We start from the raw sequence: 13,828 nt of genomic DNA, 5'->3' as shown, positions 1-13,828 counted from the left end.
TTATCTGAGAAAAGAAGTTAACTTTCATGAATCACCAAAGAAATGAATCACCAAAGAAAAGAGTATATTTACTCTTTTTGTCACCTGACAAGGCCAGAAGGAGGAGAGGGAACTTTCCTGGAGCCTTAAGTTTCCCCAATAAATTGGCAGAACCTATTTTTTTAAAAAAAGAAAAGCACTGCTCTGAACCTGACAATTGTACCTTTTAAGAAACAAACTTCAGAGAAACATGCACAAAGGAACATAAGGACATATGTAAGGGTGCCCATCAAAAAGTAATTTGTAACGGGAAAAAGTGCAGACTACCAAGGTTCCCAACACACACAGAATGGGGTTAATAAATTACTGACAACTAAACTATGAAATATCTTGTTGTATGCTCCAAATTTACAGAAAATACAAGGAGACCCATGATATACTGCACAGTTAAAAAAAAAAAAAAGGCAGGTGGCAGAAAATAAAAACAAAACTTTGTGTGTTAAGTATGACATAGCAAATGTCCACAAGGAAATATCCCAAGTGGTTCAGAGAGGTCAGTCACCTCCAGGAAGTGACACCAGGGCTGAGGTGGGGGTGGGTGACTTCACTGTCTTTGAAGTTGTTTTTTAACCAAAGAATATGCATTATTGTAAAGAAAGGAGATGCAAAACTACCCTCTACATTGCTCCCCGACCAAGGCTTGGCCATCTCTGCCCCGGAACACTTGGGCATCCAGATGGTGCATTCTGACTGCGGTCCCCTGGAGATGGAACTGCCATACCGTGCTCCCCCTGGCCACACACACACACACACATGCACGCACGCACGCATGCTCGCACACATGCAAACACATGAGAAAAACCACCTGTCTGCTGCTCTGGAGAGGGAGAGGTCCCAGGCCCCAGGCCCATGGTGCCCTCCCACACAGCTGCCTCATTTCCTCTGAGATAAATCATGTAGAAGGCTGGGAGCCCACAAATCCCTCAAGCAAACATGCAAGTCAAACAGCACCATTTACCCCTGCAAGGGCCTCTTCAAGTTAACAAGGCGTGGGAGGAACCAGGCAACAAAACCAGCCTTGTCCAGTGAGGTCAACCTTTGGCCCCAGGGCCTGCAGGGAGGAGACCTGTGGCCACCCCCATGTGCCCTGCTTTCTCGGCTGTTGGCCTATCCAAGACCTGAGCTTTTCACAGCCCAGCACCCGTCCTAGACCTGGTGAAAATGCTACGGCGCTGGCTGGGGAGAGCAGGTGGCCTGGCAGCTCAGACACACCCCTCACCCCTCACACCCACCCGAGGCACTGGGCCCTCCTCTCCTGGGCGGGGGGGCCCTGAGGTGGCCCGCAGGCCACTTGCTAAGGGGCACTGGTCCAGCTGAAGAGAACCGGGGAAAGTCACTGACTACTGTAATCAACTACCCCCCGCCAAGGGTCAGCGCTATAGGAAAAGGAGAAGAGGAGTGATGTGAGATGGAAGCATCGGGGAGAAAGCCTTCCCAGGTCACTTGTCGGGGGACAGGAAGCGGGGGACAGGAGGCCATCAACTTGGCCTGGATGCGCATACGAGCTGTTTGGGTCCTGAGGGAAGTCAGAGAATGGGAGGCAATAAAACATCATGCCTCAAGAGGGCAGGTTTTCGGTTTTTTATGACCAAGTGGTAACTGGAGCCTTTTATTTTGAGATATAAATCACATACCATATAATTCACCCTTTAAAGTGCACAATTCTATGTGTTTTGGAATATTCACAAGGTCGTGAATCCACAAAGCTGTGCGGTAACTGCCACTGTCTAACCGCAGAACATTCCCACCACCCCCAGAAGAAACGTGGGTCCAGCACTTTCTCCTTGGTGCCTCACTTCATCCTTCAAGCAACGCTCCCAGAGCACCGCCCCGCCCCGCCCCGCCCCCTCCAGGGCCGGAAGGTTAAAGGGCGGAGGAGAGGAAGGTGGGAGTGAGAGTTGCTTCTCTGAGATGGTGCAGCAGGTGGGCTGCGGACGCCCCTGCTGTGCTGCGGGGCTTTCTGCCCCAGCTGGACTCCTGCTGCCCTGGCCTGCACTCACCTCCCCTTCCAGGAACCTTCCCGTTACCACCGCTGGGCCAGGCCTACCCACGCCCACCACCAGACTTCCCACACACAACCAAACCCCCTACTCAGAGGGCTCCTGGACAAGACGCCAGCTATCTCCAAGTATATCCAGTTTAGCGGCCTGCACGGAGCCTGGACTGTGTACTCCACATAAGGCTTCAACAAATATCAGAGAAACAAAATAAGGCACAGAAACACATTTTTCAACAGAACATAGTTTATAATGGGAAAATACTGAAACTAGTCCAAGGGTCAGTCAATAGGAGACTGGTTAAATCAATGATGATGCTCCTATGTAACTCAATACTCTGCAGCCGTTAAAAACAAGGAAGGAGAATCTGTATTGAAATAGAAAGATGTGACATATTCAGCAAAAAAACAATGTTAGCAACAAAAGGAACGGTGTGATTCTATTTTCTCAAATATGTTAACAAGATATAAAGGATTCTATGTGTACAGGTATAAATCTCAAACTTTTCAAAGTAACATAGCTATGGTTAGTTATTTCCGTGGAGTGAGACTACACGAATATTCTTTTATTTTTTAAATGTCTCTATTGTTTGATTCTTTTATTGTGTTACAAAATGCATAATTTTATAGAATTTTTGAATTTTATTTATTTCTTTATACAGCACGTTCTTAGTCAGCCATTTTATACACATCAGTGTATACATGTCAATCCCAATCGCCCAATTCATCATTCCACCACCCCCACCTGCTGCCGCTTTCCCCCCTTGATGTCCATATGTTTGTTCTCTACATCTGTGTCTCAATTTCTGCCAAACACCGTGATGAACCGGTTCATCTGTACCATTTTTCTAGGTTCCACATATATGCGTTAATATACGACATTTGTTTTGCTCTTTCTGACTTACTTCACTCTGTATGACAGTCTCTAGATCCATCCACGTCTCTACAAATGACCCAATTCCGTTCCTTTTTATGGCTGAGTAATATTCCATTGTATATATGTACCATATCTTCTTTATCCATTGGTCTGTTGATGGGCATTTAGGTTGCTTCCATGACCTGGCTATTGTAAACAGTGCTGCAATGAACAATGGGGTGCATGTGTCCTTTTGAATTATGGTTTTCTCCAGATATATGCCCAGTAGTGGGATTGCTGGGTCATATGGAAATTCTACTTTTAGTTTTTTAAGGAACCTCCATACTGTTCTCCATAGGGGCTGTATCAATTTACATTCCCACCAACAGTACAAGAGGGTTGCCTTTTCTCCACACCCTCTCCAGCGTTTGTTGTTTGTAGATTTTTTGATGATGGCCATTCTGATCCATGTGAGGTGATACCTCATTGTAGTTTTGATTTGCATTTCTCTAATAATTAGTGATGTTGAGCAGCTTTTCATGTGTTTCTTGGCCATGTGTATGTCTTCTTTGGAGAAATGTCTATTTAGGTCTTCTGCCCATTTTTGGATTGGGTTGTTTGGTTTTTTTAAAATTGAGCTGCAAGAGCTGTTTATATTTTGGAGATTAATCCCTTGTCCATTGATTCGTTTGCAAATAGTTTCCCCCATTCTGAGGGGTGTCTTTTCGTCTTTTCGTTTCCTTTGCTGTGCAAAAGCTTTTAAGTTTCATTTGGTCCCATTTGTTTATTTTTGTTATTATTTCCATTACTCTAGGAGGTGGATCAAAAAAGATATTGCTGTGATTTATGTCAAAGGGTGTTCTTCCTATGTTTTCCTCTAAGAGTTTTTTTTTATAGTGCCCGGTCTTACATTTAGGTCTCTAATCCATTTTGCATTTATTTCTGTGTATGGTGTTAGGGAGTGTTCTAATTCCATTCTTTTACATGTAGCTGTCCAGTTTTCCCAGCATCACTTACTGAAGAGGCTGCCTTTTCTCCATTGTATATCTTTGCCTCCTTTGTCAATAGATTAGTTGACCATAGGTGCCTGGGTTTACCTGTGGGCTTTCTATCCTGTTTCATTGATCTGTATTTCTGTTTTTGTGCCAGAACCACACCGTCTTGATTACTGTAGCTTTGTAGTATAGTCTGAAGTCAGGGAGTCTGATTCCTCCCACTCTGCTTTTTTCCCTCAAGACTGCTTTGGCTATTCGGGGTCTTTTGTGTCTCCATACAAATTTTAAGATTTTTTGTTCTAGTTCTGTCAAAAATTTCATTGGTAATTTGATAGAGATTGCACTGAATCTGTAGATTGCTTTGGGTAGTATAGTCATTTGCACAATATTGATTCTTCCAATCCAAGAACACAGTGTATCTCTCCATCTGTTGGTATCATCTTTAATTTCTTCCATCAGTGTCTCAGAGTTTTCTGCATAAAGGTCTTTTACCTGCCTAAGTAGGTTTATTCCTAGGTATTTTATTCTTTTTGTTGCAATGGTAAATGGGAGTGTTTCCTTAATTTCGCTTACAGATTTTTCATCATTTTGTATACAGGAATGCAAGAGATTTCTGTGCATTAATTTTGTATCCTGCAATTTTACCAAATTCATTGATTAGCTGTAGTAGTTTTCTGGTAGCATCTTTAGGATTCTGTATGTATAGTATCATGTCATCTGCAAACAGTTTTACTTCTTCTTTTCCCATTTGTATCACTTTTATTTCTTTTTCTTCTTCTCTGAGTGCCATGGCTAGGACTTCCAAAACTATGTTGAATAATAGTGGCGAGAGTGGACATCCTTCTCTTGTTCCTGATCTTAGAGGAAATTGTTTCAGTTTTTCACCACTGACGACAACGTTGGCTGTGGGTTTGTCATATATGGCCTTTATTATGTTAAGGTAGGTTCCCTCTGTGCCCCCTTTCTGGAGAGTTTTTATCATAAAATGGGTGTTGAATTTTGTCAAAAGCTTTTTCTGCATCTATTGAGATGATCATATGGTTCTTATCCTTCAGTTTGTTAATATGGTGTATCACATTGATTGATTTGCATATACTGAAGAATCCTTGCATCCCTGGGGTAAATCCCACTTCATCATGGTGTATGATCCTTTTAATGTGTTGTAGGATTCTGTTTGCTAATAGTTTGTTGAGGATTTTTGCATCTATATTCATCAATGATATTGGTCTGTAATTTTCTTTTTTTGTAGTATCTTTGTCTTGTTTTGGTATCAGGGTGATGGTGGCCTCATAGAATGAGTTTGGGAGTGCTCCTTCCTCTGCAATTCTTTGGAAGAGTTTGAGAAGGATGGGTGTTAGCTCTTCTCTGAATGTTTGATAGAATTCACCTGTGAAGCCACCTGGTCCTGGACTTTTGTTTCTTGGAAGATTTTTAATCACAGTTTCAATTTCATTACTTGTGATTGGTCTGTTCATATTTTCTATTTCTTCCTGGTTCAGTCGTGGAAGGTTATACCTTCCTAAGAATTTGTCCATTTCTTCCAGGTTGTCCATTTTATTGGCATAGAGTTGCTTGTAGTAGTCTCTTAGGATGCTCTGTATTTCTGCAGTGTCTGCTATAACTTTTTTTTCATTTCTAATTTTATTGATTTGAGTCCTCTCCCTCTTTTTCTTGACGAGTCTGGCTAATGATTTATCAATTTTGTTTACCTTCTCACAGAACGAGCTTTTAGTTTTATTGATCTTTGCTACTGCTTTCTTTGTTTCTGTTTCATTTATTTCTGCTCTGATCTTTATGATTTCTTTCCTTCTGCTAACTTTGGGTTTTGTTTGTTTTTCTTTCTCTAGTTCCTTTAGGTGTAAGCTTAGATTGTTTGAGATTTTTCTTGTTTCTTGAGGTAGGCTTGTATAGCTATAAACTTCCCTCTTAGAACTGCTTTTGCTGCATCCCATAAGTTTTGGATCGTCGTGTTTTGTCATTTGTCTCTATGTATTTTTTGATTTCCTCTTTGCTTTCTTCAGTGATCTATTGTTTATTTAGTAATGTATTGTTTCGCCTCCATGTGTTTGTGTTTCTTTACGGTTTTTTCCCCCTGTAATTCATTTCTAATCCCATAGCATTGTGGTCAGAAAAGATGCTTGATATGATTTCAATTTTCTTAAATTTACTCAGGCTTGATTTGTGACCCAAGATGTGATCTATCCTGGAGAATGTTCCCTGGGCACTTGAGAAGAAAGTGTAATCTGCTGTTTTTGGATGGAATATCCTATAAATATCAATTAAATCTATCTGGTCTATTGTGTCATTTAAAGCTTGTGTTTCCTTATTAATTTTCTGTTTGGGTGATCTGTCCATTGGTGTATGTGAGGTGTTAAAAGTCCCCCACTATTACTGTGTTGCTGTCGATTTCCTCTTTTATAGCTGTTAGCTCTTGCCTTATGTATTGAGGTGCTCCTATGTTGGGTGCATATATACTTATAATTGTTATATCTTCTTCTTGGATTGATCCCTTGATCATTATTGTAGTGTCCTTCCTTGTCTCTTGTAACAGTCTTTATTTTAAAGTCTATTTTATCTGATACGAGTACTGCTACTTCAGCTTTCTTCTGATTTCCATTTGCATGGAATATCTTTTTCCATCCCCTCACTTTCAGTCTGTATGTGTCCCTAGGTCTGAAGTGGGTCTCTTGTAGACAGCATATATATGGGTCTTGTTTTTGTATCCATTCAGCGAGCCTATGTCTTTTGGTTGGAGCATTCAATCCATTCACGTTTAAGGTAATTATTGACATGTTATGTTCCTATGACCATTTTCTTAATTGTTTTGGGTTTGTTTTCGTAGGTCCTTTTCTTCTCTTGTGTTTCCCCCTTAGAGAAGTTCCTTTAGCATTTGTTGTAGAGCTAGTCTGGTGGTGCTGAATTCTCTTAGCTTTTGCTTGTCTGTAAAGCTTTTGATTTCTCCATCGAATCTGAATGAGATCCTTGCCAGGTAGAGTAATCTTGGTTGTAGGTTCTTCCCTTTCATCACTTTAAGTATATGGTGCCACTCCCTTCTGGCTTGTACAGTTTCTGCTGAGAAATCAGCTGTTAACCTTATAGGAGTTCCCTTGTATGTTATTTACCGTTTCTCCCTTGCTGCTTTCAATAATTTTTGTCTTTAACTTTTGCCAATTTGATTACTATGTGTCTCGGTGTGTTTCTCCTTGGGTTTATCCTGTATGGGACTCTGTGCTTCCTGGACTTGGGTGGCAATTTCCTTTCCCATGTTAGGGAAGTTTTCGACTATAATCTCTTCAAATATTTTCTCGGGTCCTTTCTCTCTCTCTTCTCCTGCTGGGACCCCTATAATGCGAATGTTGGTGCAATTAATGTTGTCCCAGAGGTCTCTTAGGCTGTCTTCATTTCTCTTCATTCTTTTTTCTTTATTCTGTTCCGCAGCAGTGAATTCCACCATTCTGTCTTCCAGGTCACTTATATGTTCTTCTGCCTCAATTATTCTGCTATTGATTCCTTCTAGTGTAGTTTTCATTTCAGTTATTGTATTGTTCATCTCTGTTTGTTTGTTCTTTAATTCTTCTAGGCCTTTGTTAAACATTTCTTTTTTTTTTTCTTTTTTTTTTTTTTTGCCCTACACGGGCCTCTCACCTCTGTGGCCTGTCCCGTTGTGGAGCACAGGCTCCGGACGCACAGGTTCAGCGGCCATGGCTCATGGGCCCAGCCGCTCCGTGGCATGTGTGATCTTCCCGGACCGGGGCATGAACCCGTGTCCCGTGCATCAGTAGGCGGACTCTCAACCACTGCGCCGCCAGGGAAGCCCTGCTAAACATTTCTTGCATCTTCTCGATCTTTGCCTCCATTCTTTTTCCGAGGTCCTGGATCATCTTCACTAGCATTATTCTGAATTCTTTTTTCTGGAAGGTTTGCCTATCTCCACTTCATTCAGTTGTTTTTCTGGGGTTTTATCTTGTTCCTTCATCTGGTACATAGCCCTCTGCCTTTTCATCTTGTCTATCTTTCTGTGAATGTGGTTTGTGTTCCACGGGCTGCAGGATTGTAGCTCCTCTTGCTTCTGCTGTCTTCCCTCTGGTGGATGAGGCTATCTAAGAGGTTTGATGGGAGGGACTGGTGGTGGGTAGAGCTGGGTGTGGCTCTAGTGGACAGAGCTCAGTAAAACTTTAATCTCCTTGACTGCTGATGGGTGGGGCTGGGTTCCCTCCCTGTTGGTTGTTTGGCCTGAGGCGACCCAACACTGGCGCCTACGTGGGCTCTTTGGGGGGGCTAATGGCGGACTCTGGGAGGGCTCAGGCCAAGGAGAACTTCCCAGAAGTTCTGCTGCCAGTGTCCTTGTCCTCATGGTGAGACAGAGCCATCCCCCCCCCCCCCGCCTCTGCAGGAGACCCTCCAACACTAGCAGGTAGGTCTGGTTCAGTCTCCCCTGGGGTCACTGCCCCTTCCCCTGGGTCCCGATGCACACACTACTTTGTGTGTGACCTCCGAGAGCGGAGTCTCTGTTTCCCCCAGTCCTGTCAAACTGCTGCAATCAAATCCCGCTAGCCTTCAAAGTCTGATTCTCTAGGAATTCCTCCTCCCGTTGCCATACCCCCAGGTTCGGAAGCCTGATGTGGGGCTCAGAACCTTCACTCCAGTGGGTGGACTTCTGTGCTGTAAGTGTTCTCCAGTTTGTGAGTCACCCACCCAGCAGTTACGGGATTTGATTTTATTGTGACTGCGCCCCTCCTACGGTCTCACTGTGGCTTCTCCTTTGTCTTTGGATGTGGGGTATCTTTTTTGGTGAGTTCCAGTATCTTCCTGTGGATGACTGTTCAGCAGTTAGTTGTGATTCTGGTGTTCTCGCAAGACGGAGTGAGAGCACATCCTTCTACTCCACCATTTTCACAAAATGCATATTAATTTTGCAATTTAAAAAATAGTATAAAAACATGAAGAAAGCGCTGCCCTTCCCCGTTTTGAACTATTTAACCTTACAGCCATTTGGTAAGGCAGAGTAGGGCAGGAGGCTCCACTGGGCAAGGGGTGCCCCAGAGTGGCCATCAGAGCCTGCATGGGATGAGGAGGGGCCCTGCATAGGCGCATGGGGGTCCCACAACGGGTCAGAAGCGGGGATGGCGTGGGAGGGAGGTGGCAGAGGGAAAGGCAGGCAGGTACTCCCGGGAGACCGACCAAGTAAAGAGATTAAGAATAATCAGAACCAGGTTTCTCACTACCAGGAAATGCAGTTACAAAAATGGAAAGGAAGAAAACAAGAACGAACCCTGTTATATTGTAGTACTGGACTGGAACCGGAAATGTCAGTGTGAACTCATGGTTTCCAATATACATATTACATATTGAAGGTATAAATATACTAGGAAGAGGGAGAGAGACACATGGAAACAGGTATGAGTGAGTGTGTGTGGTGGGGGGGGGCTGGGGGGGGCGGCGGTATACTCAGATATTCCTTATTCTGTCCACTGAGAGGGCCTGGAGCGATTACACCCAGGAGCAATGAGCACATCAACTACACCCAGCACTCAGATCATGCTTCTAAATACCATTTTCCACTAAAAGGAATGAGGACTCCTAGGAGAAATGTTTGATTTCCAGGACTAGGGCAGGGAAGTTAGCAAATGAACCTGGAACATCTTCTTGTGCCAGAAATCAAGAAAGTGCTCAAAGAATGAGGGGACATGTCAAAAAGACAGACAAGCAAGCTTGAAGGGGCTCCCCGTGGCCACAGTGGTATACAACCCACTGAGTGAAACAGGAAACCATGAGTGTGTGTGTATGTGTGGGGGTGTATACAGGGAAAACAAGTATCACTACACTGGAGAAGAAGCCTAGAGACACCACCTTAGTCAAATGATCAAAGTGAACATCATTAGTAATAAGTCGTATCCAGCCAAGTCTCAATCAACGGGATGCAATGAGAAAAAGGCAGCATCACTTCTGTGACATTCCTGCCTAAGATGCAAAAACTCACCCAACCATGGGGATCCAACAAATCCAGGTTGAGGGACAACCTAGAAAATAACTAGCCTGTAATCTTCCAAAACGTCAAGGTCATGCAGGTCACAGCCTGAGGAACTGTTCCAGACTGAAGGAGACCAAAGAGACTGGACAACTAAATGCAGTGCGTTATTCTGAATGGGATCCTTTTCCTATTAAAGACATTATTGAGACAACTGACAAAACCTGACCCGGGTCTGACGATTAGACAGTAGTACATGTCAACCTTAATTCCTGATGTGTCACTGTCACTGTTATACAGGAGAATATCCCTGTTTGCAAGAAGTACACATTTACATGTTCAGGGGTGACGAGGCACCAGGTTGGCAACTTATTCTTGAGTGATACAGGAGAAAAATTCTTTGTACTGTATTTGCAACTCTTCTGTAAGTTTGCAATAATCTCACAATTTAAAAAATTTTAACTGTAAATGAAAACAAAAGCAACAAAGGCAACGTCATCCTAAATTACCAGATGAGTTCAGATTGTTATATACTGGCTTTGTGTCAATCAAGCCCCAACGGTCCTGCTTTAACTGGGGAACCATAAATGTTTCTGATGGGGAAGGGGCTCTGCTTAATCGGACCCATGCTGCAATGCTAGCAGGACACTCTGCCTCTGCCTGGGACTGTCTTCCAACCCCAAACGTCCAACCATCTGTGGACACAGAGCATCATCAGTCCCTGCCACGTCCCTGGGCAGCCCAGGCAGTTCCAGACCATAAGCTACGAGAGAAGAGGCACTGGCCTACATCATTCACAGGAAGCGGTGTTCTGAATGGCCTGCTCCTCATGCACTACTGTCAATGTGAAACAGGAGCTGAGCAAAGTGAAGAAACTAACTTCGAACGCAGAGAGGAGCAAGGGCAGCAGGACGTACTCTCACCCCAAAATAACGATGGTAACTGTTACCATCTTGTATTTGCACAGAATTTTAATATTTGCAAGTTTCTTTCCATCTGTAATCTCACACAATCCATACAAAGGAAAGAAGCTACAGATGCCCAAAGCTCCCAGACTAAGTCGAATTCCTGTGACACAGCACACATACCACATAGAACCTCCTCCTTGGTAGCCCTTGTGATATTCATAACAATACAAAATGTGTGTGGTTATTTGATTAACATCTGTATCCCCCCTTGGATTGCAGAGTCCAGGAAAACAAGGGTTGAGTGTTTGCTCACAGATGGCCCGATGCCTCACAGGAGGCTGACACCAAAAATACTTGCTAAGTAATCACATGGACACACGGGTGGGTGGATAATATGGGTGTGCGTAGGTCAGCAGGTAGACGGACAGTGGGTGGGGGAATGGATGGGTGGCAGATGAGTAGGTGGATAAGGGGAGAGATGCATGGATGGATGGCGGGTGGTAGGCAGGTAGACGGTAGGTAGGTAGGTAGGTAGTTGAGTGGGTAGGTGGGTGGGTGGGTGGGTAGATGAGATGGTAGGTGTGTGTTGGGGGGGGGCGGGGGGTTGGTAAATGGATGGTGAGTGGGTGAACGCCTGACCTGGGTCTGGTCCGCCCCCCACCGCCCAGCGCGGTTCTACCTGCTGCTGCTGGGCCCGGAGGTCACCGATCTCCTTCTGGTCCTCCTCGTGGAGCCGCTTCATGTCCTCCCACGACTGCTGGAGCAGGTTACGTTCCCGTAGCAGCTGTCCGTTCTCCCGCCTCAGCATGTCCACATCATCCTTCAGCTGGGTCTGGTCGCTCAGGAGCCGGCTGTGGAGCGTGCTGAAATCCCACACGGCACAGTGAGCCCAGCCAGCCTCCAACTCCCACCCGAGGCACCAGCACCCCCTCCAGGTCCTAGTACCCCCAACACACCAGACAGGTCAGCAGCGTGCAGAGGCAGGCCAAAGCCTGCTGTCAGCCACAAGCCAGAAAGACCTAAACTATTTTTTTAAGAGCCTGACACCACAATGGCACACATGTGAAGGCCAAGGAAAGGAGATAAGCCCCTACCTGGCATGGACCTGGCACCTCCAAGTGCTGAGGCCTGGCAAATGTCAGCAGGTGGGCAGGCAAATGCCCTCAGAGGGGCACCAGGAGACCAAAGGGGAACATGCCCCATCTGCCTCTCCTGTGGCAGTAGAGCCCCAGCAGGGACCCAGAGGTCCACAGTGATCTGCCTGGCCTACTGTCTCACACATTCGACCACTTTCCTACCAACCGTGCTTCTGAAGCTGGCAATGGATGGTATGGAAAACTGAGGCCCAAAGCCACAAACGCACGTGCTTAAGGCCCACCGCTTGCTATGTGGCAGAGGCAGGATGGGACCAGAACCCCAGGCTCCAGGTCCACAACTGAAGACTGGCAAGAGGCAGCAGTTCCTTGTACGCTGGGAACCCTGGCCAGGCAGGCCCCACTCACTGGTAGAAGTCGGTCTCCTTGGCCACCTCCTCGCACCTCTTCAGGGCGTTGGTGTGCTGGTTCTGCAGGCTCTGCAGGTCTGACATGGCCCGCACACACTGGATCTTCAACCTCTCGTAGTCCGGATTCAGCCTGTGGTAGGGCCTGGCCCAGACGGCAAACAGCCCAGTGAACACTGGCCCCGGGATCACAATGACAAGAATGTCTTTCCCTGGGAAGCCACGTCCTAGGTCACTCCAGCCCAGCAGTTCCCGAACACTGGTCTCCTGCATACCACCAACACCAACGCCCCCCTCCGCCCCCCAACAAGTGCCTGCTAAGCCCGGGTGTCCTGGCCGCAGCCAGACCAACAGAATCCGAATCCCCAGGACGGGGGGCCTTGATTGCTGAACTCCCTGCGTGGGCCGGGAGAGCTGGGAAGGTGCTCCTGTGCTCTGGGAGCCCCCCGGAGGCCACACGCCAGGCCTGCACGCACAGGGGGCCCAGCAGTCCCTGGGATGAAGCTCCTCCTCTCCTGAGAGCGGTGAGTCTCAATCTTGGGTACATAACGAATAGACAAGGCCCAGACCAATTACGTCAGCATCCCTCAGGGTAGGACTCAGACATGGGGATTTTTCAGCTCCCCAAGGGATTCCAACGTGCAGCCAAGATTGAGAAAAGTGGCCAGGACCAGGAGTCCCCAGACCTGCAGCACCGTAGTCACCTGGGAACTTGTTAGAAATGCAAATTCTCAGGCCAGCCCCCAACCTCCGAAATCGGACACGCAGGAGGGAGGGAGGAATGGCCAGCCATCTGTGCTCTAACAAGCCCTGCAGGTGACCCTGGTGCGAGCTCAAGCCTGGGAACCCCTGCCCTAGAGCAGGCATCAGAAACCTTTCCCTGTAAAGGGCCAATCTCTGTGCAGCCACTACTCTGCCTCGGTGGCATGAAAGCAGATGTGGACGGCACACACTCGCACACTGTCTTCACTTGCCCTGCCCTCAAGCTGTCTGTCTGAGAGACACATCCTCATAAAAGCAACCTCTAGGAGCAGGCTTGGAGCCCCGACATCACCCCAGAAAAATCCTCCCCAGGATGAGGCGCACACCCCCCATGCTCCTGAAGGAAAGCTTAAACCAGCCCTGCTGCTGCTCCCCTCGGAACCCCTGCCAGCACCGCCCCAACCCTTCCCTGGCGTCTACCTCTCAATCCCAACAAAAGAAGTGGTCAAAGGTTTTCTTCAAAATAACAAAAAAGCCAGGTGGGACCAACCCTTTCTAAAACAAACACGTGGCAGGAAACAACTAACGTGTTTACAAACCACATAAAGATCCACTCAGCAATGAAGTGGGCCGGGGTATCCAGGAGACAGCAGTGCCCTTGCCCACGGACAGACCAGTCAAAGGCTCAGCAACAGGGTGACTGACTATCTCTATTAGGGCAGGGGCTGCACACAGCAGCAAACAGGGGACAGAGAGAGAAGCATATTGTCTCCAGGGCTGGAAGGCAGAGAGGCCTAGGAAAGGGCTGGTGACAAGGTCAGGGCCATCCAACCAACCAGCGAGGAGGCACCCAAGTGGGACCA

The 13,828-nt window shown here is 46.4% G+C and overlaps 1 protein-coding gene across 2 annotated transcripts in view; it reads right to left on the bottom strand.

Moving 5' to 3' along the window:
• DLG5 (discs large MAGUK scaffold protein 5) overlaps window positions 1-13,828 on the bottom strand; it is a 120,792-nt gene that overhangs the window by 48,116 nt on the left and 58,848 nt on the right. For both annotated transcript variants that reach the window (XM_060285987.1, XM_030862710.2), the window contains exons 4-5: window positions 12,265-12,408; window positions 11,442-11,625 (exon numbers count right to left, since the gene is read on the bottom strand). In XM_060285987.1, coding sequence (XP_060141970.1) covers window positions 11,442-11,625; window positions 12,265-12,408 — 328 coding nt within the window. The remainder of the gene's footprint in view (window positions 1-11,441; window positions 11,626-12,264; window positions 12,409-13,828) is intronic.

This window comes from Globicephala melas, chromosome 16 (genome assembly GCF_963455315.2).
Source record: "Globicephala melas chromosome 16, mGloMel1.2, whole genome shotgun sequence".
NCBI lineage: Eukaryota > Metazoa > Chordata > Mammalia > Artiodactyla > Delphinidae > Globicephala > Globicephala melas.
The sequence above is the reverse complement of the archived record's forward strand: the minus strand, read 5'-3'. Positions and strand labels throughout refer to the sequence as shown.